A 22497-nucleotide genomic window follows, 5' to 3' on the forward strand; every position below is an offset into this window, starting at 1 on the left:
TCCCTGAGGGCTGTTCGATTCGTATCGATCGAGTGGAGTAAGGCTGCTATGAAACCGAACATCAGGACAGCCGATTCGATATTTGTAGACTCGCCACAATTAGAGTTGAGGAGATATGGAAGCTTCATGGTGCTATCTAATTATCTGTGGGAATGTGAATATCACAGTTGTACAATTTGGGGGAAAGTTGCGTTGGAAAATTTGTCATCTCCTGAAACCCTTTTGCGGCAGACGTCATCTCCACTTGGCATAGAGCATCGCCGAGTGCTGCTCTTTTAACCCTTCTATCGACTCCTTCGAGGATCGAGAATGCGCACCAGAGCCCGCAGAAACGACGATATGCATGCCAAATCTAATCTGGCCAACGTCTCCTCCAGCAAGCCGCCATAGCTGTGTACAAAAATGAGACAGATGAAAGTCAGCTCATGCGATCATGCCGGCCTGATTCAGCGATAACCAATCAGATTACTCCCATGACAGGCTCCCGATAAATGGCACAGAGCCAGTTAAAAATAAGAGGAATGTACTCCAATCTTTGCACATTGGGGTTTTCCGTTGGCCCGGATGTTGTGGATGAGCGATTGGTCTTGGCGGCTCGACTAGGCCCATGCCCTGTGCACACGGAGAAACAACGTCCCGATACGTAATTCAATTTTTAACTATTTTCCCTTTAGAGACATGTTGATGCTGCTCAATAGGCATGCATTCATCCCCAGGCCGAAACCTAAGCCTTGGCTGACCAGCATTATGGGAGGACTTCAACAGGTTATCAATGACATGCTGCCGCCCCTTAGCTTAGCTTTTATATCACATCCACTTAACTGCCCTCGAAGCGGCAAAAAACAGCTGTTGATAGTGGCTGTTTCAAGCCGAAGGTCCACATTTTTAGACCAGGTTGGCGTTACCTTACCGGGTAAGTCGCCTAGTAAGATTTCTAGGGAAGTAAACCATGTGTATGCAGAGCGAGTCTTTGTCCGTGCTCGTAAAAGTGCATATTAAGGCGGTGGAACTAATAATTACGGCAAAATGTAAGCAACTCATGGGAAGGACAGGAGCTTATCAGGCCCCCCAAGAAGGCTCGATTGTTTGAGAAACGCATCAAGTATAAGCAGGTTATCGTGGGTATCCTGACCAAAGAAGTGTGTGTGGAGGTTGGTTAGCCTACCATCATGGCGGACCCAATGGGAGCCGAGATCGTGGTGGAGCAGGACGCCCCTTTTTCGACGCCAAAGCGCCCGAGTCGGGTGGTGAAGCCCACGAGCAAGGTCCGAGACACGGCGCGACAATTGGAAGATACAGCCATAGAAACGCGACGAAACACCCGACAGACGACGCGAAACGTACCGGCCGAAGAACAGATCGACCGACCTACCGAAACCCGAAAGAGTAGCGGCAGCGGCAGCGGAAGTAGCGATGGAAGGGCAATGCTGCAGAAGGCGCTGGATCTCCTGGCGGAGTCGCGCAGGGAGACCAAGAGGCTGCAGGAAGCGCTGAAGGAACAGATAGAGATGTCCAGGGAACTTAAGGAAGCTATTGCAAAGCAGGAAGAGACAGTGCACGAGATGAGCAAGCAGATGGTGGAGATCAAGGAACAGATGACCGAGGAACTGCAGCGCGTCCGCGAGCAGCTCGAAACTATCACCACGAATGCATTGGACGGACCTCAACGATCATATGCTGACGTCACACGACTGACACCGTTCTTACCCCACAACGATTCGAGGACCTTAGCCGCTCCGCCGAACCCCACAGACATGCTTTACTGCACGATTGACGTTTCAAGACTAGGAAAAGATGAGACTAGGCTCTCAGCCGGGACGATCCGAGCGACAGTGGAGAACGAAGTCCGCTCCGAACTGGATAATCCCACGTGGCGATGCCGAGCGGTGACTAGGGACCCAAAGAATCCCCACCGCATCAGGATCACCTGCAGGGACGAGAGCGAGCATGAGATTGTGAAACGCGCAGCGGAAACAAAACTGGCCCCAGGAGCCCGGATCCTACGAGACGACCTGTACCCTATCAGAGTGGATAATACCAGCCGTATTGCGGTGCTAAACGAGAGGAACGAAGTTCGAACTGAGATCACCGAGATGCTCGGCCGAGAAAATGACACCGAGGTTGCAAAGATAGCATGGCTCAGCAAGAGAGATATCCCCAAGGCATATGGCTCGATGGTCGTATATCTCAAAAAACGGTCAGAAGCTAGGCGGTTCATCAATGAAGGATTCTTTGTGGCTGGAGGAGAATCCGGTACTACAAAGGCGTTTGAACGTCGTGAGCGCCCCAAGCAATGTTACAACTGCCAAGAGATCACGAGCCATAAGGCCTACCAATGCGACAGACCACAAGTCTGTGGCAGATGCGGGCAAGAAGGCCATCACCACAGTGCATGCACAGGAATGATTCCGAAATGTATCCCATGCGGCGGCCCCCATGAGTCATACAGCAGAAGCTGCCGGAAGCTCTATCCATTACAACATGAATAGCATATTCCGACTGTTTCAACTGAATGTCAGAAAGCAAGGACCGGTACATGATAGTTTAATGAACGACAAGAACATTCAGGATGCAACCGTATTAGCCATCCAAGAACCCCAAGCACGGAGGATTCAGGGTAGGCTATTAACAATACCGATGGGGCACCACAAATGGGTCAAGATGGTGCCTACGACAGAGAGGGAAGGTAGATGGGTGATTCGGAGTATGCTTTGGGTGAACAAGGAGGTGGAAGCCGAGCAGGTGCCGATAGACTCCCCAGACGTGACGGCAGCGGTTGTTCGGCTGCCAGATCGTCTGGTCTTCACGGCGTCTGTCTACGTGCCGGGGGGAGACGGCCAAGCTCTACAAGACATATGCGCTAAGCTTCGTAAAGCTATTAAAGAGGTGAGACAGAGATCGGGGAGAGCGGTAGATCTGGTCATTGCTGGCGACTTTAACCGCCACGACCAGATGTGGGGCGGAGACGATATATCAGTGGAGAGACAGGGCGAGGCGGATCCGATCATTGACTTGATGAACGATTTCATGCTTAGGAGCCTCCTTCGCCGGGGCACAAAGACATGGCAAAGCGGAGACTACGAAACAACCATTGACTTGGTTCTGGCGTCCGAGGAGCTTGCAGACACAAACATCAAATGTGCAATACATGGTACGGAGCACGGGTCGGACCATCGCACGATAGAGACGGTGTTCGACATTTCAGTCCCGGCACCGAAACAGGAAGAAAGACTTCTGTTCAAGAATGCACCCTGGAAGGAGATCAACAGTAGGATTGTGGAGACGCTGAGAGTTAGGCCAGTGGGAAACACGGTGCAGCAGAAAACGGACAGGTTAATGTCGGCCGTGCTGGAAGCAGTCCAAGCACTGACACCCAGAGCCAAACCGTCGCCATATGCAAAGCGGTGGTGGACCCATGACCTCACACAGCTGCGGCATATATACACGTACTGGAGGAATCGAGCTCGAGCCGCAAGGCGTGCGGGACAGAACACTGCAGATCTCGAAGACACGGCAAAGGCTGCGGCGAAGCAATACCACGATGCTATCCGACAACGGAAGAACATGCACTGGAAGGAGTTTCTGGCAGACAATGACAACATCTGGAAAGCAGCCAAGTACATGAAGTCTGGGGACGATGCAGCTTTTGGGAAAGTACCGCAGCTCGTTAAAGCAGATGGAACAGCAACAACGAGCCATAAAGAACAAGCCGAAGAACTGTTAGCCAAGTTCTTTCCGCCACTGCCAGACAACATCGAAGACGAAGGACCACGGCAACAAAGAGCCCCAGTAACGATGCCAAATCTGACTCTAGAGGAGGTGGAACGTCAACTGTGGGCGACAAAATCATGGAAGGCACCAGGAGAAGATGGACTACCAGCGATCGTCTGGAAGCAAGTCTGGCCGTCAGTGAAACACGACGTCCTCGCCATCTTCCAAGCATCACTGGACGAAGGCGTGATACCAAACCAGTGGAGACATGCTCGAATCATCCCACTCAAGAAGCCAGGTAAAGATGATTACACGACTGCGAAAGCGTGGAGACCAATCTCGCTTCTCGCTACGCTGGGTAAGGTGTTAGAGTCGGTAGTTGCTGAGAGAATCTCCCACGCGGTAGAGACCCACGGGCTGCTTCCGACCAACCATTTCGGCGCGCGGAAGCAACGATCAGCAGAGCAAGCCCTCGTACTCCTGCAAGAACACATCTTCTCAGCATGGCGCTCACGTCACGTTGTGAGCGTTGTTAGTTTCGATGTTAAAGGCGCATACAACGGCGTGTGCAAAGAGAGGTTGCTGCAGCGGATGAAGGCGAGAGGGATCCCCGAGGGTCTCTTGCGCTGGATCGATGCCTTTTGTTCAGAGCGAACTGCAACCATTGTAATTAATGGCCAAAGTTCTGAAAGCCGACCTCTACCACAAGCAGGACTCCCGCAGGGGTCGCCCTTGTCACCGATACTGTTTCTATTCTTCAACGCAGATCTAGTGCAGACGCAGATCGATAGAAATGGTGGTGCCATCGCCTTCGTCGATGACTACACGGCGTGGGTATCGGGACCGACAGCCCAGAGCAACCAGAGAGGGATTCAATCGGTCATTGACAAAGCTCTTGACTGGGAGAGACGCAGCGGTGCGACGTTTGAGGCGGAAAAAACGGCGATCATACATTTCACCAGGTACACAGGCAGAGTAGACTCAGAACCATTTACTATTAAGGGTGAGAGAGTCTTTCCGAAGGATCAGGTCAAGATCCTGGGTGTCATCATGGACTCACGGCTTCACTACAAGCAACACATCGCAAGGGCAGCAACGAAGGGTTTAGGAGCTGCGATGGAACTGAAACGTCTGAAGGGAATGGCTCCCTCGACAACGAGGCAGCTTTTTACAGCCATGGTAGCCCCTATTGTGGACTATGCCTCCAACGTCTGGATGCATGCGTGCAAAACAGTATCGGCGTATGCGATCCATCGAGTACAAAGGATAGGAGCACAAGCAATCATAGGATCCTTTACAAGCGTGGCGACAGGAGTGGCCGAAGCTGAAGCCCACATAGCGACCATTCAAGAAAGGTTCTGGAGACGAGCAAGCAAGTTATGGGTAGACATACACACGCTGCCGCGGACCAACCCGGTCCGGGAACTCCTACGAGGAATCAAAGCCTTCAGGCGCTTCATATCTCCACTCAGGCGCATCGCGGAATGTATGCAGAGAGGTACCGAAGGATACCATGGAAGTCATTCAACCATTCACCCTCGCTCCGTGGGAGGCACGCCTACAAGTCATACTGAACAGTCAAGGAGAGGAAGAAGAAAACAAGATCAAAGAGCTAGCCAAAGCAGGATGGGCGGTCAGGATAGCGACAAGCAGCTCCGCACGGAATGATCTAGTCGGCATGGGAGTAGCTATCAGAATCCCCATATCCGTGGCAAGAGCCGGCAAGATCAGCGAAACCTTTTCGGTCACCCTGGGTACGAGGGAAGAACACAACCCGTACACAGCCGAACTGGCAGCGATCGCTCATGGTCTCAACTACCTGCCGGAGATGAAGTATCGAGTCATTGTGATCGCGACAAGTAACAAATCGGCTGCACAAGCTATAGGTAACCCACGCCAGCAGTCAGGCCAAGGGCACATCCGAGAGATATATGATGCTATAGAGAAGCTCCGAGGAAACGGCAACAGAGTCAATATCATCTGGCTACCACGCGACAGCGAGCTCAAAATCCAGAAGACAGCCAAGATGTCAGCTCGTTACGCAACGGAGCCGTACATGACACCACGGAGAGGAATGATCAAAGCGAAGACCACAATTCTTAATCGAACGAGGGCAGGTTTGCGAAGCGAGAGGAAGCTACCAGATGGAGTGGGCAGGCATTCTAGAAGGGTCGACTCGGCTCTGCCTGGTAAACATACCCGCCTGCTGTACGATCAATTATCATGGAAAGAGGCCAGCGTGCTGGCACAACTGAGAACCGGAATGGCGCGACTGAACGGTTACCTATATCAGATCAGGGCAGCACCGACGGATGAATGTCCGTGCGGGCGGGCAAAGGAAACGGTAGAGCATTTCCTCTTTCGATGCGTGAAATGGACGACACAACGCAAAGAGATGTTTCAGAGTATAAATGAGAAACGCGGCAACCTCTCCTTTCATCTGGGAGGTAAGGCAGCATCAGACGGTCAGGAATGGAAGCCAGACATGGACGCGGTGCTGGCCACGATTAGGTTCGCGATCGCTACAGGTCGCTTGGAACGGAGATGACGGGAACACTACTAACCTAGTAACATTTTATCAACACTAACCGATAACCTATGACGCCCTCAAATAATCAACAGCAGGCATTGCTTCAGCCGCCGAAGATAGGAAACTGAACACTTGGAGGAATTGGGCTTCAAGTTGACCTGCTACTACTAACAATCACGAGGACTAAGAAGAAAAGCAATGACTAGACTGGAAGGAACAAGGTGAGAATTGTATGGGCTTGGCGAGAGCAAGGCAATAACTAGCGAAGTGTATGTACCTTTAGCTTCAGAGCCCATTGGGCGTTGGCCTACCGGGCGTAATAGACTTGTATTATTGTAAGCAACTCAGCAAAAGGCTGAAATTTCCCCCAGTACAGTAGTCTATCCCAGAATAACGTCGAATACGATTCTTCGCTTTGACCATAGCTATGGTTTCCTCTTGTCCTGTCTCGCCGTCTTATCTTAGGGGTGTTTGTATGTTTGAGCCCTATGGCTTATGTCAAGCAGCTAACTTAAATAACCCTCCATTAAGGACAGTACACCCTTTCAACTTCACGGGTGGAGGTCATAGACATGCTTCAACCTCCGCTACCCTATGGGCGGGGGTTCCAAAAACTCTTGCACGGTCCCCAACGTTACAGGGGTAGGCCCAGGCTAGCCCCACTGATTGTATTGATCTCATTTAACTATCCCCTTTGTGAGCTGGTATGGATGGAATGCAGAGCATTCCAGCCCGTCAGAGCGAGCGCACAGATAGTCTGATCAGGTTCTTGCATGTTTCGGTGATCCAGATACCTTGCTAGCGCCCCTCATCCCTCTCGCGCCGTCCCTCGTGGCAAATGGCGAGTCGGGTTATTGGCCACTAGACCTGATGCGAGATCAAGGATCTTAGCTATAAAGATCAGGCACTTTTTCAGGGGAATTTCTTCCTTACCTATCCATTCAAATAGTATGGAGTACTGAGATATGGGTTATTATCTATGCAGTTTCACAAGCTCAAATTTGGCCTTTCCCTTCCCGCCACTCGTCGAGACCTGATCGTGCCAAGCCAATTAAACAAGCTTCACTGTCGGTCGCTCCGCGTCCTGTATTCACTTTCCATTAATATATTGCAGGGCCGCTTCGCTTGCAACGACCTATATGACCATCAGCTTCTTTACCCCTCGTCATCCCGAGTTCCCAGTATACGGTTCTCCGCCTACTCAGAATAACCATCAGTAGCACAGAACAATAGCCCAAAGAGTATTAAGGCGCTTCTGGATGTTTAGAGCTCCCTTCCGCTCTTCTCCTGCTGCTTTAACCATTAGCTGAACGTCTTGTATAGAGATACCCTGCGATCTCCCTTTACCTCGCGGATGATAGAGCCCTCAGGAGGCCGATAGACATGGGAGGCAACTCGACCTTCGGGACATCCTACTCTCCCGAATCCCTTCTATGGGAGCAATGGAGGTGGCCAAACCAGCTAGGCCCGTTTGATTTATCAAAAGACAAGAGCAGTACGACAAACAGTGTTTATACGCAGACTGGTCCTCTGATTTATGCCCCCCCCTAAATGACTACAACACTGATTTGACACGCCATTGGCAGTATACCAGCCATGAGATGAACTATATGAACACGGGGAACAGTCGCAATCCTGTCGTAGAGGATATATCCCTGTTTCCGGTTTCTGAGCATGGAATTTCTAAGGAATCATCCGGCCAGGGCCCTTGGCACTCACCCTCGCCACAAACGACACCAGATCGAAAGACAAATTGCTACTCTGACGACCTGGAGTCTCGCAAACCCACTGGAAGAACTCCCCTGGGTGATCAAGATATCAATCCACAGATAAAGAAGACGGGGAAATATTCACCTGTTCGCCGCACGAGCAATACCAGCAGCAACGGCGCTCATGCAGCCCAACAGGACAACGATCGCATGAAAAAAATCCGGGAACGAAACAGAATTGCTGCCAACAAGCTCCGTATCAAGCAGAGGGAAGAACAGCAGGGGCTTGAGTCTAGCAAGCAGGACCTGGAGCGTATCAACCGCGATCTTTCCACCTGCGTGGCCGACCTGACAGTCGAGGTGTATGAGCTTAAGATGCAACTTCTACAGCAGGCAGGATGCAATTGCACCCTCATACAGAACTACCTCGCCCATGAGTCCCAGCGATACTTGCAAACGTTGCTAGAGTAGCCGCAGTCAACGGTCTTGTTTTTGCAGGCAGGGACCATCACGCGATGCGAGCAAAAGTAATGCAGGATAAGGACGGGTCTACGGAGGATGCCGCGGAGATATCCCCAGTCGTTCGATGTATATGGAGACGAGGGATGTCAAAGAAATGGCAAACAAACAAGTGGCGCCAGGCTTGAAAACTACATAATACTAATTTCTTTTTCCTTCCTAGTTACGTGCCGCTAGGGCAGTGACCCGGGGTGAAGTACCTAGCCTTATGGGTGGTCCAGCTTCCAGGGGCAGCTGACCAAGCTAAACGCTCGGGTGGATAGCCCATATGATGTATCAATATGTGGTAGGTGCCGGATACCGATCACACAAAAACGTCTCAGATTACCCTCCGTCTCCCCGCGGTATCTGAGAGACTTTCATAATATAGGCAAAAGGTAACGGCGAGGAAGTTGTTGATATGTACATAGACTGAGAGTAGCAGCGCCTGACGAAAGGATAAACACAATAGGATTAACTCTATGATAAGTTGGCTTCTCTTTGTCCATATCTTCCTCACTTTCGAAATAGGAGTCCGGATGAAAACCAAATCATAGTCTCGGGTGGAGGAGCTCATGCATGCAAGTTTAATCAACTCGTTCGCATGTAACATTGCTTTTGGCAGAGATATAGAATTTACGTCTGCGCGTTGACCCTTGATTTAGCGAACTGACGCGGAGCTAAGGTAAGCTAAGATCCGTGCTGCCCTGACCCCTGCAGCGGCCTTGTTGCCCCCTTGTGTTCAGCCTCTCAATGCAACATGCTGCTTTTGGGCATGTAAGCCAACATCTGTCATGTTTAGTCCTTCTAAAACCCTGCCAGGCCCCATACTTTGTTTTAATATCAAACAAACCAATCCGAGCCACAACATTAAGGGGCTAGGTTCCACCCACGACCATAGCTGTGGAAGTGAGGACGACTTTTTGATCAGGACGAGGCTGCAGACCTGCAGATCTTCTCTCGCCAACATATGTAACCACATTGACAAGGTGGGAACCATCAAAACTCGCCCCGGTTGACGCTACCCAAATTAGCGAAACGCATAGTTATAGTTGGCCGTTGTCAGGATGGCGCTTAGTGGTGGAGACGTGATGAGTCCGTGCCAAAAGCCCCAACTGAAAACAGAATATTGTCCTGCTGGGAAAGAGAACGCTTTGGTAATAACAGCCGTCATCAACCAACAAAGAATGAATAAATGAATGAATCCATTCCGTCCGGGAGGATACGCCTCATAGGGCCCACAACGTTGTATCTCGTTACCTTGTGTTCCCCACATTTTACCCTTACATCCTTAACCTTACCAGTCCTTACACCTTGCCACTCTCCCCAGACAGTCCTGCGTGAAGGCCGACTTCTCCAAGTGTTCAGCATCCCATCTTCAGCAGCTGAAGCCTGGTCTGTCTACCAGAGTCTATGCTGTATTAGTTGTTATTATCTTGTTTGGTTTATTAGTATGTGTCGCACTGAGCGTGCTTAAAGGGTTAAAGCGATTGTGATGAGCAGCAGCAAAATGTGTTGATTGTTCTTTTTTGTTGTCTCTCGTGCGGGGTATTCCATTCCGCAGAGTTACTTGGAGCATACAGCTAGATTACTAACGCAGTCGATTCATAAGGCCGTGAAGATCATGCCTACCCTGCGACATGATGCTTCTTAACCACTAATCTGGCGTGAACTGGTGGCTTGGATAGCCCTCGCCAACTTGGTAGTGTTGAAGCAAAAACATGGTTGAATGTGTTGTTGTTAGTTCTAAGTTACATGTGCCTGAGAGGAGCACAGCTCCTTAAATAGTATCCACATCCCAGCCACCAGTAGGTCGGGCCACCTTAGTCACACTGTCTCAACAGGTAGTACAACCTCAACCCATTGATATACTTGTTACAAAGACGAAAACATCCTCCTTTGAAGCTGAGGTCAGCGCTGACCTCAATTCAAGTATCAAGTCAAGTATTTCAAGTAAGTCAAGAAAGTCGATGACCCAGTTTATTTCAAGTAAGCAAGTTCATACTGGTAAGCAAGACAAGCCTTTTAAAGGTAGAATATCCCGCCCACTTGCATCTTCCTAAAGGACTTGATCTCGGACTATTCAAAACTTATTAATGGTGTCGCGACACTAGTGACAGTCTATTGACTGGAGATAGTGTTCTTTGTTATCTTGTTGGCACCCTGAAGTTAGAGTTAGTGGCTTGCATCTCCTTCCATAGCTAGGTATTGACAGGAGTGTCAGTTCTTCAAGAACCATCTCATAAAAATATCATGGCTCTAACATGAGTTCAGCGTAATAGCACTCAATGCCTAATCTTTTTCATGTAGTACTTTAACCTTTGGGTCACGATAGCAAGTTCATGTAATCTCGATAGTTTTCTTTTAATACCGGTACCTTACTTGCCCCAATAAACTAAAGGTATCCCCTCCACACCAACGCCACGCTTAATAAAGCTGATATCCCTATATTACAACTTCAACCACCACTCACAACAAAGAAACCCCCATCAAAATGCAGACCGCATAACTTCTTCCCCCAAAGCCTCCTCAACCATAGCTAGTCTAGCTTGCCAGCCGGGTTCCATAAAACGAGACATAAACATCAATCGTTTCGCCGCCGTATCAATCCCTATCTTCTCTTTCATGACCTCGGCCTTCTCAGCGTCAAGCTGCCCAATCCTCTTGGTAACCAACGCAATCTTGCTGTCGGTGTTGAAAAGTCCAGCAGTACTCTTGTCAAGTTGGCTTTTGACTACGGTATATACCTCTCCATGTTCGAGAACCGTTCTTTTTCGTTTATCCAGGAACGTGCGAAGTTCGTTGTCCCCAGGATATTTGTTGTAGAGATCTTCCAGGTCCCTGAGCATCTTGTTCTCGGTTGTAATTGATTTCTCTACATCCTTGAGCGCGTCTTGGGCTTTTTCCTGGTCCTTTGCTTGCTCGTCCTTTGTAAGTCTGAGGCTTTGCTCAACGGCGGCGAGTCGGCGGTGTTCGTCGTTGATGGATGTTAAAAGTTCTTCGAAGCTCTTGATATGAGGTTCTAAGGCAGCCGAAGCGGCCTTCAAGCTTGCACTGAATTCGTCTCCGGTGGGCTGAAAGGAAGTTAGTTTATGATGACCGCATCGGATTCACTGTTTTTGCAAGTGTTGCCTACAAGAAGAGCGTTCCAATCCAATGACCCAGTCACCTGTGAACTTGGACATTGAATGTCAGCAGTCTTTTTTCTTTTGGTTGAAGGGGCTGTGAGTGATTCTGTAATGCTCGCCGCTGTCTGGTTGATGAAGCTGCTGCTGGATGTAAATGCTGTTGCTGGCGATGACGGAGCAGGGCGCTTGTTAGCCCCAGCAGGGGCGATGGGACGAGGTATCGATGGTTGATTGCCTCCTATGTGGGAGTATAGAGATGCTTCAGGAATCGCAATGGTAGACGCCGATGGCCGGTTATTCGGTTGTTGCTGAAAGCTCTGGGAGGTCTGAGAAGTAGTACTGGTACGACGAGACAGTGCTAGCTGCGAGCTTGCTTGTGCGCGAGGAGGCGAGGAGCTTTGAGAACTCGTAACGGGTATTGATGGCTGGCTACTTGATCGTTTGTCAGGCTGTCGCGCGCTCTGGGGTGTAGGTGGAGATGCTGCTGATTGTGCGCGAAGCTGTACAGAGCTCTGAGCTGCGGTTGCTGATCCCTGGCTGCCTGGTTGTTGCGGAGGGCGCATAGTACCCTGTGGAGTTGTCGCAGAAAGAGACACAGGAGTCTGAGGATTGTCCGGAACAGATGACGCTGTTTGCTTGAGCGATTCCACACCAGATCGTTGAGCACCCTGGGCGATCTGAGAAGCAGAGGTGAGAGGCGCCGTCGTTTGGAAGCTTGGTGGTTCGAGTGGATGCGTCGAGTTTTGAAAAGCCTGTGGAGTTGTAGCAGCAGAAGACGCCGAAGCTTGTTCATCCGGTCCCCCTGGACGGCGAATAGAGCTCTGGGGGGTATCATGGACCAAGCGACATGGTGGTCGAAAGCTGCGCCGAAGGCGAGCGCTCGACTCGGCTGCGTGGGAGCCTGAGTTGGAGGCGATAGGACTGCCTCTGGATTGCCCATTGGTTTTGGCCGGCGCAGACCTAGGATTGACCGCCATGGTGTCCTCCATAGGCTCATCATCCGGAATATCACCCATGTCTCTGCTTCGCGACCAAAGGTTTCGTTCATGAGAGGCGCTCTCTTCCTCTTCGACATTCAAGTCGGGATCTTCTTTAGCCTCTTCTTCATCTTCATATTCGTATTCGATGAGATCTTGTTGAGAGCCTAACGCGATAATCTCATCAACCGGTTCATAGTTTGCCTTGGTTCCTTCACTGTCCGCAGTCTTATCCTCATCAACTTGATCATCCGCACGTCCATTCCATCGCCGTGTTTGTTTAGTATCAATTCCCATCCTGCGCAACCACTCTCTCACCTTTGCATATCTGACTTACGAAGTCGCGGTCGATCTGAGCGCGGATGGCTAGTAGCGAAAACCTTCAATCTACGGCGCAGCTCGTCGAGCTCCACGTTCTCAGCAGCCACTACCAGAGAGACCAACGCGGAAAGGCCCTCGATAAGTCGAATACCCCAAGTCTCAGGTACAAAACCTTTGCAGAACTCAGTTGGCCACATGCCACATGCTTGATGAATGCGCTGCGCTGCGTGTAACGCTCGCTGGGTTGGATAACCTGGTGGTGATGAGGCGCCGTTCAGTGACGGCCTACCGCGTTTGCGCGCAGATGGAAGCTTAGGGGTCATGATTAGGAAATAAAAAATGAAAATTTAAAATAGAATCAGTTGTCAAGGTTGATGAGTCACCGTATGGAGTGGTTGAGGCTTGGACTGATAGGAATGAACAATAAAAAGGGTGGTGATTTTGATCTTAGTATATTAGGGCCTGCTCGCTTCCGGCCAGCCGGCTGCGATCATGCCCGCGGATCTTCGTTCTTCCTGGTGCCGACGCCGTCCCGCCCCCACCCCTGTCTGACTGACTGAATTTATTCCGCCTGGGAGGATACGCCTCATAGGGCCCACAACGTTAAATATCTTTACATTGTTTTTCGGACTTCTGGCCCTGAGGCCCTCAAACCTCACCAATCCCTACTCCTCGCCACATTGCCTCGCTTGTCCCTACGACAGGCCTGCTTGAAGGCCAAATTCTCCAAATGTTCAGCGTCCCATCGTCAGCGGCTGAAGCCTGGTCTATCTACCAGAGGCTGTGCTGTGTTAGTTCTTAATATCTTGCTTGCTTCGTTAGTATTTTTCTTCATGTCTGTGTAGCATCCAAACGGCCTATGCTTATCGCAAACTTGATCGCTGCCTCGCACCGCTTCCAAGTTCGGGCTCCACCTGTGCCCGTCCTCTGCTGTCTTGCCTCCCAGGAAGAACGATAGATTGCCTATCATTTCCCGGTCGACATCATTTCGCATGTGTTCTCGTTGCTCGTCCCACCGTGGGCATTGGAAGAGGAAATGGTCCACCGTTTCTTCTTCCTGCCCGCAGCCACATATGTCTGTTTCCAATGCGCCTATCCAGTGTAGATACCTATTGACACGTGCCATTCCCGTCCATAGTTGCACCAGGATGTCAGATTCGCGTCTCTTCAGGGCGTCATATGGTGTGCGCTTGCGTTTGCCGGGCAGCAGCTTGTCGAGCCGCTTTGAATAGCTGCCTATGCATTCTGGTAGCACCATACACCGTCTGCGCTGTGTCAGCAGTACACTCAGTTAGGTCGATCGAGTCTGATGCGGCGGTCTTGTTGCTTGACATCCGCTATCTGTTGCCCTTCGTGCTTCGGTCTTTGTTCTTGCTCCTAGTGTGAAAGAGGTATTTGTGAACAATACCTAAGGCATCGTAATAGTGTTTCCGCATTCTTCAAGTTGTTCGGCATGTTTATAGATCTCCCGGATGTTGTCTTGCCCTGATTGCTGTTGGGGTTACGCGATCGCTTACAGTGAGGGCCGATTTCGTGTTCCAACAATGACATCTCGATGTCGGAGCCCATCAGGCATGCACTTAAGGAGTCATAGGCGGATGGTAAAGGTGGTGAAGCGAGCGAGGGATGCAGCTGCGCCTTGCGAGAAAATAATAGTACAAAACTTGTATGATCGATTGGTGCTGAAGCACGAGGTTGTAGGAGTATACGTAGCTAATAGCTAGACCTAAGAAACAGGGAAACTATGAGGACATATGAGAACAGTTCAAAGCATGAGTGAGCACGTCCCGTCGTCTCGTTTGCTTCGTGCATCCACGAGGATAGTTTGGGCAAAATACAATAAGGTTGCCAAGCTGCTCGGCGATATCCTTTGAGAGCCGAATTCGATTTGCCCGGAATTTCTTCCTATCGATTGGGCACGTCTGGCTGATCTCATAGTGCCTCTGTAAGCATTCGAGGCAGAAGATATGATTGCATGGTATTACAACCGGAGTCATAATAGTAAATATGCATATAGGGCATATCAAACAATCATCTACTGCACCAGCAAAGTCGAGAGCGCTAAAATCGACAATGCTATTAACCTGCAGTGGGGTCATCGAATGACATCGAGCCTCATATGTTGCTAGGTCTTCAACTGGCCAATCGATCCTAGTCCCAGGTGCTTCCTGTCGTTAGTTCTTGCTGATAAACAACCTCAGCCTCACTCACGGATCATCTGCCGTACTATGGCAGGCTCTCCAGCAGACCGAATTATGTCATCTATAAGACGATACAGAGGTTGGTTGGCTCGTGAACGTGATACATTATTACGGGCCATGTCGGGCTGGCCAACAGAGGTTGGCATTCCATTCGCAACTGGAAGCTAGCGGCGAGGTAAATCCTGAGGAAAAGCTGTATTGAATAAATCCTGGACCGTGCGACGACAAAAATGTGTCCCTCACCCTGATGTTATGATGTCACAAGTGACAACTTCTTATGCGCTAACTCAATTTGGAAGCTTGGCCGGGGCTTGAATGATCTACCCATAAGGGCCAAACAAGGAGTTTTAAAACTACTGTTGGATAACGCACAAATACGCCGGGTTGAGTGTCTCGAAGCGTGGAATAGAATGTCGTGATCTTGTTAATCGTGGACTTGATTGTTATCTTTTTCTTCTTCATTCGTTTATCAGGAAGGGGTTGGTTCAATTTCCGCTCCTTGTCTGGATTCAAGGATCATATTGTGCTAAAAAAAAAAGGGGTGGATCCCATTCCCAGCCTGTAATCTAACAGCTGCTATTAGGCAATACACAGGGCGTCGTTGTTTCCATTCAGCGCAGCTCACAGATCAAAACAAATCAATCAAATATGCCGACATCGTATTTCAATCAGTCAAATTTAAGATCCCGGACTTCAATAACATTTAGTATATTTAACACGTGATATGCGATCCAAGGCTTGATAAAGCTCTGTGTCATTCGTGAACCTCTTATTCTCGAAACTGGTTTTTTCATCTCATATGGTGGCGAGATTCTGGACTGCGCAGATGGCTGGTAAGCGGATAAGGCTTTTAATTGTTCGATACGTAAGCGAATAAGATGTGGACCAGAATGTGGTGATGTTATTATTTGTCGACTTGATTCTCTGATCCGTCTGCCAGGGAGTGGTTGGTTCAATTCCCCCTTCTTTTGGAGATACAAGAATAATATTGCGATGAAGGAACATGGAGCCCATTCCCAGCTGCCTATTTAACAGATCATGCCTACCCTGCGGCAGATAGTCAAGGTGGTGAAGTGGGGCGTCACGGATTAATATTCGGGGCGCGGTTGGTTGCCATTCTGAACCACTGTTGTACTTTAAATTCTTGGCACGACGCTGTCTACCCCTCTTATGACGTTATTTTATCCCTTTGTCATTCTCCGCATGATTTCACGTCAGTGAATTTCTGCATACTCACACATGTCCTCCTCATCTTCACACCCGTTTATTAGCGACAACCAATCGCCTTTGAGCGGTTTCAAACTTCGTAAACTTCGACCAGCTCCAGGGCCGAGTTCTGGGGGGACTAGTTCTGACTCCAGTCAAGGACCATCGCTCCAACCTCGTCTCCTTCCCCGCGCCAATCTAACAAAAATCGCCTGCGAACCGTGTCGGAGACGAAAGGCCAAAGTACGTGCGAAGCTCAATACTTTTATATTTCTTGTGAGAAATCAGCCAGATTCAGCCCGCTAACCCGCTATCTCTCCCACGCAGTGTTGTGGCGAACGTCCAAAATGCAAAGCTTGTATCAACAAAGGTCTCGAGTGCCATTACCAGGCTTCCGATCAAGACCTGTTTGACCTAAAGCGCAAACACGATGAAATACAGGAAAGGGCCAACATTTACGAACGGCTCTACGATCTTCTGATGAATCTACCAGAACAAGACTCGCATGCCATCCTCGGCAGACTTCGCGAAGGCACTGATGGTGTCACAACCATTCTGCAGGGGGATGACGGCGACCTTCTCCTACAAGTGGCATCGGCGTTAAAGACACGACCGTGCGAGGGACAAGACGTCGAAAACCTATCTGATTGGCTTCGTGGGGCGCTGCCCTCGGGTGGTGGTGGGTTGTCTGTCGTTGCCACGCTAGACAGCCATAACGCCAACCTCAGTGACGCTTCCGCCTCTAAGTCTGCAGGCGGTACTTCGGCAGCTGCATCTTGTCCCCTAAGCTTGGGACCTGGGAACGCCACGAGTAGTAATTCTGACCCGAAAGTAATGAGCTCTTCGGAAAATCGTCGAGGGCCGTCACACTCTGGGAATGCATCATGGGCCGAGGGCATGCAGGATGACATTATGCCTGCTGGACTACCCCGATCCCATGGGCTAGATCATGTTCCATTTATTTTAAACCAACGAGAATGGGAGCATCATCCTTCGGCATGGACCGCCATTACCAACAACATCAACTTGATACTACATCTTCTTGCTTTGTACTTCTGCTGGGAGTATCCAGTATTCGCACCTCTTAGCAAAAAGCATTTCCTTCAAGATTTTCGCGATGGAAGACACAGATATTGCTCGCCCTTACTTGTTAATGCGTTGCTTGCCCTTGGCTGCCGCTTTTCCACCAATCTTATTACTAGGACTGATTCTGAAGACCCACAGTCGGCAGGCGACCACTTCTTTAAAGAGGCGCAGCGGCTCTTTGACCAAGAGACAGATCACCACTCCCTGACCACAATCCAAGCCTTGGGAATCATGTCGATTCGAGAAGCTAATCGTGGTCGAGGCTCAGAGAGTCGGTATTATGCGGGACAGAGCATACGGCTGGCTTTTGAGATGGGCCTGCATTGTACCCCCGATAGTGGAGATCAGGAGGAGCTTGCTGTTCAGTTGGCGACTTTCTGGGGCGCATTTTCTCTAGATAAGTAAGAACGCTAAACAACAGAAGTAATAAGTAGCCATCAAGCTGACAAATGATATTTACCTAGTGCGTCTTCTCTGGTAACGGGTTCATTACCTAATTGTTCCTATACCCCGCACCTGCCATCTAAGCCTGCTGTTGTAAGAGATGTTGAGGCATCAGTCTGGGTTCCTTACACAGATGATGGTAAGCTGCCGGCGTAAGAGACGATGTATTTCGATCAGTGTACTGACTCGACCTAGATGCGCCACTGCAGCTACAGTATGAGCAGCCATCTAATGAGCGGTCGGTATATAAGTGCCTCTGCGAGCTAAGTGAACGGGTACACAAATCTCTATACCTTCTGCACTCACCTAGAAAGACCTTAACAGCACAGGGCCTACTGGGCATCTATACAGAGTACCTCGACTGGTACAACGGAGTGCCCAAAGTCCTGCGGCTCGGTCACAACTTTACTCCGGCAGTGCTGTTCGCCCAGTAAGAAAATCTATTTTATCAAAACGGCTTGAACTATTAACCATTGCTCTAGCATGTACTACCACTTTGCGACCCTATTGCTCTTTTGGCCCTTTGTCAACTTGCGTATTATCGAGTCTGAGGTATCACCGCGAGACGTCTGTTTACAGGCTGCAAATGCCATACAGGGCTTTCTCACATCCTACTCGCGGATATACCCACTGAAGTTGGCGCCGTCTTTCGTGCCATACTTCGCGCTGGCCTCATCCATTATCCACCTTGCTCTCATGGCCGGAACGGTACAGGCACACAAGTTAGGCACGGCAGCGAGGACTGACCTTCACCTCTCTGAGGCAGTGAAGCAGGGTATCGATGGACTTGCAGAAATGGCGCGTTACCATCACGTTGCCGAACAAGCCCTCCACCTTCTCCGCCATCTGGCTAAGGAGTGGAACACTGATGTCAATATTGAGATAGGCGCTGCTCTAGATCTAGAGGAGTACGAGAGGCTTGGCAGATCATTCGGTGGTATTGTCAATTTCTTTGCGCCCACTATGGTTGCCCAGGTCTCTGTTCCCGACACCATTACGGATAAAGATGTTAGAGAAACAGCGCCGTGCCAACCCGGAAAGGCAGTAGAGAACTTGGAGGACCTGCTCTTTTTGCCATCCGCTATGCAGGGGCTTCCAATGCTCTCAAAGGACGAGGCACTAGCGGAGGCAGGCTTTGCCGTATTATGAAAACCTGCTTATGCCTTGTCTGTTCCTGTGAGGTGAATGGCTTCGTCCCTACGCGTATGTGTTCTGGGTCACTAAAATGCGTATCACTGCATGCTGTGATGCCCATGGCCGATAAGCATCTGTAGAAGTTTGCTATGAATCCGACTTCGCTACGCTTGTCAATACCAGCGTAGTAGGCATTTATATGACAGCCCCTATATTTTTCTTAAACATCAATATACTAATCGAACTGTAAAGGCACTTAATATAGTCTTCGCGAGACTGCTAGTAAGGGTTACCGATTATAAGCATAATGACTTTGTTGCTTATCTATAGTCCTACACTTTGGTACTTATGATCAGAGAATTGTCTTAATAGGTACGCTATTGTTGCCAGTTCCCCAGAGGACGAGTTCTGCTCCGTTCACATACCACGTGTGAAGTAGAAGCACTTAAGCTTTGTCCTTCTATGCGCCAAGGCAGGAATCCCAATGACTCTACTAACTCCGACTACCATATTCCGTGCAAAACTTCTTACTGAGGTGCGTACTGCCTGTCTTATACCGGCTTGTATTATTCCCAAGCTATCCTGATTACTAACTATAGTTTACACTTATTCTATACAAGGTACTAACATAAAAGGGTTATTTATTTCTAGCGACTCTATTAAAGCCTTATCAAGTTCTACTGCTACCTCATAAAATAGCGAGCGATTCTATCTTCTCGAATTTCGGATGCGAAACGTAGCATTTAGGGCTGGGTTTGTAGGGTGCGTAGATCAGTGGTTGCCCGCTCTGAGCCGCTCATATACACTGACGATGTATGCATGTGTTTCTGTTACACCTATTGCCGCCGTGAGGAACGTCCCGGTGGCTGGATTTGCCCGAATTATTTGAGCCCGATTGATAGAGCTTGCTTTCAGTACTAGCAGGCATGCATTCCGACGTTTAAGGCGTAATCCATAAATGGGGTTACTGTGACTGTAAACAGCTGTCTTGCTAATCCTGTAGTGACACAACTGAGCCTCTACAGCTCTATGGCTGCATTCAATGATTTAGTCGCTTTCCGTGCAATATTCTCCTTGCGCTTGAGGTCAGCATCCGTAATTACCCTGAAAACCTTAACCTGAGTCTTAGGTCGAACAAGTTGCCCCCTATCACGAAAGGTTCTGAGCCGGACTTGTATGCTTTCCGTGTGAAGCGTATCATAGCATTGTATCTTCACTCGAGGTGCATTACAGTAGTAGATCTGAGGCCTTGACCATCTGGAAGGCGGCAATGGGATTATCGTTGGTCTGTATGTGGTTGAAAATCTCTCGTGCTTCCTCGATCGACTGTGAGTTTGTCATGCCGTATAATTCGTGTATTTTTCCAACAGAGTAATCAGTTCGTCATTGCGTCTTTCCATGACTGACATATCTTCGCTCTCATCGGCGCTGTAGACGCAAGCTGTGATTTCAATGCAGGGTTTGCACATAGGCCTTCCGCCATTGCACTGCACTTGCGTTAGGTTGCATGATTACTTGATTAAACCAATAAGTAAGTCAAATGAGGTCGTACTCTCGGCTTCTTCTTCTTCTTTCTATAGGATTCACAGGCCGCGCGAGTTCCCGCTCCCCTCGAGGGGCCTTGATCAGCCCTGAGATAAATGATTAAGACTAAGAGTTAGAGCCATTTTCCATTAAACTCAATCTTAGTGCAGGGTTACGAAGTAGTGGCTAGTATTTACTCGTTATTGAGAATCCTGAACTTGATTGTAGGGATGTTAAGGGTTTCCGCATACTGAGAATTATGTTATATTTGCATGTGATTCTGATTCGATATCGTCCAGCGGTGAAATAATGCCGCTCTCTAAGTCATAATGGTGTTTTGTGTAGGAGAAGGAGTCCAGGCTAGACAGCTGATATTTAACAAAGCCTTCGCGACAGGAATACTTTCATTGCTGGATTTCAAGTTTAACCTAACCTAGACCCTGAACCTGTAACATTTTCCTTTCGCAATCATTTAGGCTCACCCAGATCCAACTAGCCAGGATGTTCAAAACATCAAGCACGTATTATCACAGTCTCAAGTTCGAGAGACCTGTAATTGGCTGCAGCACACCGATCCATCGCCTGAACACGACGCCGCGAGAGAATTACACGAAGAAGGAGCTGGAAATTGGGTTTTTGGATGTGGGGAATGGAACGACTGGCTCAAATTGAAAACGCGCTGTTTATGGATACACGGTATCAAGGGCACGGGCAAAACAGTACTTGCTGCCTATCTCATTGACCAAATCAGTGAGGTGTACGAGAGACAAGGCGAGCAGAAAGTCCACTGCATTTATTACTATTGCTCCAATAAACGAAACCAAGATGAAGCGATACCTTTTTTTCGATGGCTTGTCAGTCAGCTTTGCCGACAGAAAAACGATGTTCCAAAGAATGTTTCCAAACTATTCCAAAGCGGAATGATGCCGGACTTGCAGCAGCTTCTGGAAATTCTCCACGATCTTCTGGCAGACTTGGACCATCTATTCGTCGTTATTGAGGCAGTCGAGCAAAGCAACCGGCTCCGTTCTCTTCTTGATCGAGAAGATGTAGGCATACCGCGCCGCAGTTTACTCAAAGTTGTGCGAACCCTCAAGACGGATATACGCTTTGAAAAAGTTCAGCTTCTTATTACAAGTTGTCCGAACGAGAACATCAAGGCGACCGTGTCCGGTATATCCGATAGCATTTCAATGTCAAACTTGGGTGTCGAGGAGGATGTCAAGCTATTTGTTAAGGCACGACTTCGGTCGGAGCCAGGATTTCACAATTGGCCCCAAAACCTTCGGGATGATGCCGAACGCTGCCTCTGCCAAAGTGTCAAAAGGGGCTTCCGGTGGATTGATGACACGCTAGACGGGCGCTTGGGGGTTCCTTTAGACGGGCTAGAAGATGCGATCGGCTTTCTTCGCGAAGAGTTGGTTGAATTCTATCCGGCCAGGAAAAGGAAGGAATCAGATATACTGGCGGCAACGATGGTTATACGAATGCTCTGGTTCATGATGAAAGAAGTATTTCTATGGGAGGATACTGATGAGAAAGTGTTATCCGTCGCTAAGATGACGCAAGAGATTGGTAAGTAGAGCCAGTGCGGAGCAAGCCAGAATGAACCGGCTGACCGTTTTCTCTTATATTTTATCACGCTGTAGAGAACATAGGTTTCAACAATCATAGGTTGCTGAAGTTTAGGTGCGTGGAATATAAGACGAACACTGGTAACTGTCGTCAGACGCCGCAAACAACAGAGATGCAGCTCAGGTCCATAGAGGAGCTCTATGAGGACCGCAAGTGCTTGATTTCTGCCATGAAGAATGCGGAAAGGTTCATATCCTTGATATTTGGAAGTGACGATGAGGTTTGGGTGGCTCGGTGTTACTCGATTATTCGAGATAGACTCTAGCATGCACGGACCAGAACATGTGCATTTCGTCGCATTGTTCGCAGCAATCATTGTAGTAGGCTGTCGACGCAAACAATGGTCTCAGGGCTGACCGGTCGTTAAGGGCATCTCCGAAAGTGCTACAGGCA

The 22497-nt window shown here is 49.3% G+C and overlaps 4 protein-coding genes across 9 annotated transcripts; 3 read left to right on the forward strand and 1 right to left on the reverse strand.

The window, feature by feature from the left end:
- Positions 1–7684: 7684 nt before the first annotated feature.
- On the forward strand, positions 7685–8642 carry FOXG_14923 (uncharacterized protein). Its single transcript, XM_018394989.1, has one exon. It carries the CDS (start codon positions 7843–7845, stop codon positions 8419–8421), a length of 579 nt encoding a protein of 192 aa, XP_018254955.1. The 5' UTR covers positions 7685–7842; the 3' UTR covers positions 8422–8642.
- A 2075-nt stretch (positions 8643–10717) lies between these two features.
- Positions 10718–15668, reverse strand: FOXG_14924 (uncharacterized protein). Of its 3 annotated transcripts, XM_018394991.1 has the most exons (4): positions 15319–15369; positions 15086–15268; positions 11585–15038; positions 10788–11522 (listed from the first exon to the last, which is right to left on the reverse strand). In XM_018394991.1, exons 3-4 carry the CDS (start codon positions 12848–12850, stop codon positions 10938–10940), a joined length of 1851 nt encoding a protein of 616 aa, XP_018254957.1. In that variant the 5' UTR covers positions 12851–15038; positions 15086–15268; positions 15319–15369; the 3' UTR covers positions 10788–10937. The 3 variants fall into 3 exon arrangements, with proteins under 3 accessions (XP_018254956.1, XP_018254957.1, XP_018254958.1); XM_018394990.1 differs by having other exon boundaries at positions 10718–11522; positions 15086–15668; XM_018394992.1 differs by having other exon boundaries at positions 10788–15038; positions 15086–15668.
- A 570-nt stretch (positions 15669–16238) lies between these two features.
- Positions 16239–19240, forward strand: FOXG_14925 (uncharacterized protein). Of its 4 annotated transcripts, XM_018394993.1 has the most exons (5): positions 16239–16524; positions 16609–17768; positions 17832–17950; positions 18007–18241; positions 18294–19240. In XM_018394993.1, the coding sequence occupies exons 1-5, from the start codon at positions 16315–16317 to the stop codon at positions 18958–18960; spliced, it is 2391 nt and encodes a 796-aa protein (XP_018254959.1). In that variant the 5' UTR covers positions 16239–16314; the 3' UTR covers positions 18961–19240. The 4 variants fall into 4 exon arrangements, with proteins under 4 accessions (XP_018254959.1, XP_018254960.1, XP_018254962.1 ...); XM_018394994.1 differs by having other exon boundaries at positions 18007–19240; XM_018394996.1 differs by having other exon boundaries at positions 16609–17950; positions 18007–19240.
- A 2152-nt stretch (positions 19241–21392) lies between these two features.
- Positions 21393–22386, forward strand: FOXG_14926 (uncharacterized protein; the record flags this gene model as incomplete). Its single annotated transcript, XM_018394997.1, has 1 exon — positions 21393–22386. One exon carries the CDS (start codon positions 21393–21395, stop codon positions 22050–22052), a length of 660 nt encoding a protein of 219 aa, XP_018254963.1. The 3' UTR covers positions 22053–22386.
- Positions 22387–22497: the final 111 nt, after the last annotated feature.

This window comes from Fusarium oxysporum, chromosome 3 (genome assembly GCF_000149955.1).
Source record: "Fusarium oxysporum f. sp. lycopersici 4287 chromosome 3, whole genome shotgun sequence".
NCBI lineage: Eukaryota > Fungi > Ascomycota > Sordariomycetes > Hypocreales > Nectriaceae > Fusarium > Fusarium oxysporum.

Coding starts and splice junctions, on each gene's coding strand:
- FOXG_14923 (XM_018394989.1), top strand. CDS start 7,843: ATGAACTATATGAACACGGGGAACAGTCGCAATCCTGTCGTAGAGGAT.
- FOXG_14924 (XM_018394990.1), bottom strand. CDS start 12,850: ATGGGAATTGATACTAAACAAACACGGCGATGGAATGGACGTGCGGAT. Junction 11,523..11,584: donor TGGATTGGAACGCTCTTCTT/GTAGGCAACACT, acceptor ACTTCCTTTCAG/CCCACCGGAGACGAATTCAG.
- FOXG_14925 (XM_018394993.1), top strand. CDS start 16,315: ATGTCCTCCTCATCTTCACACCCGTTTATTAGCGACAACCAATCGCCT. Junction 16,525..16,608: donor GTCGGAGACGAAAGGCCAAA/GTACGTGCGAAG, acceptor TCTCCCACGCAG/TGTTGTGGCGAACGTCCAAA. Junction 18,242..18,293: donor CCGGCAGTGCTGTTCGCCCA/GTAAGAAAATCT, acceptor CCATTGCTCTAG/CATGTACTACCACTTTGCGA.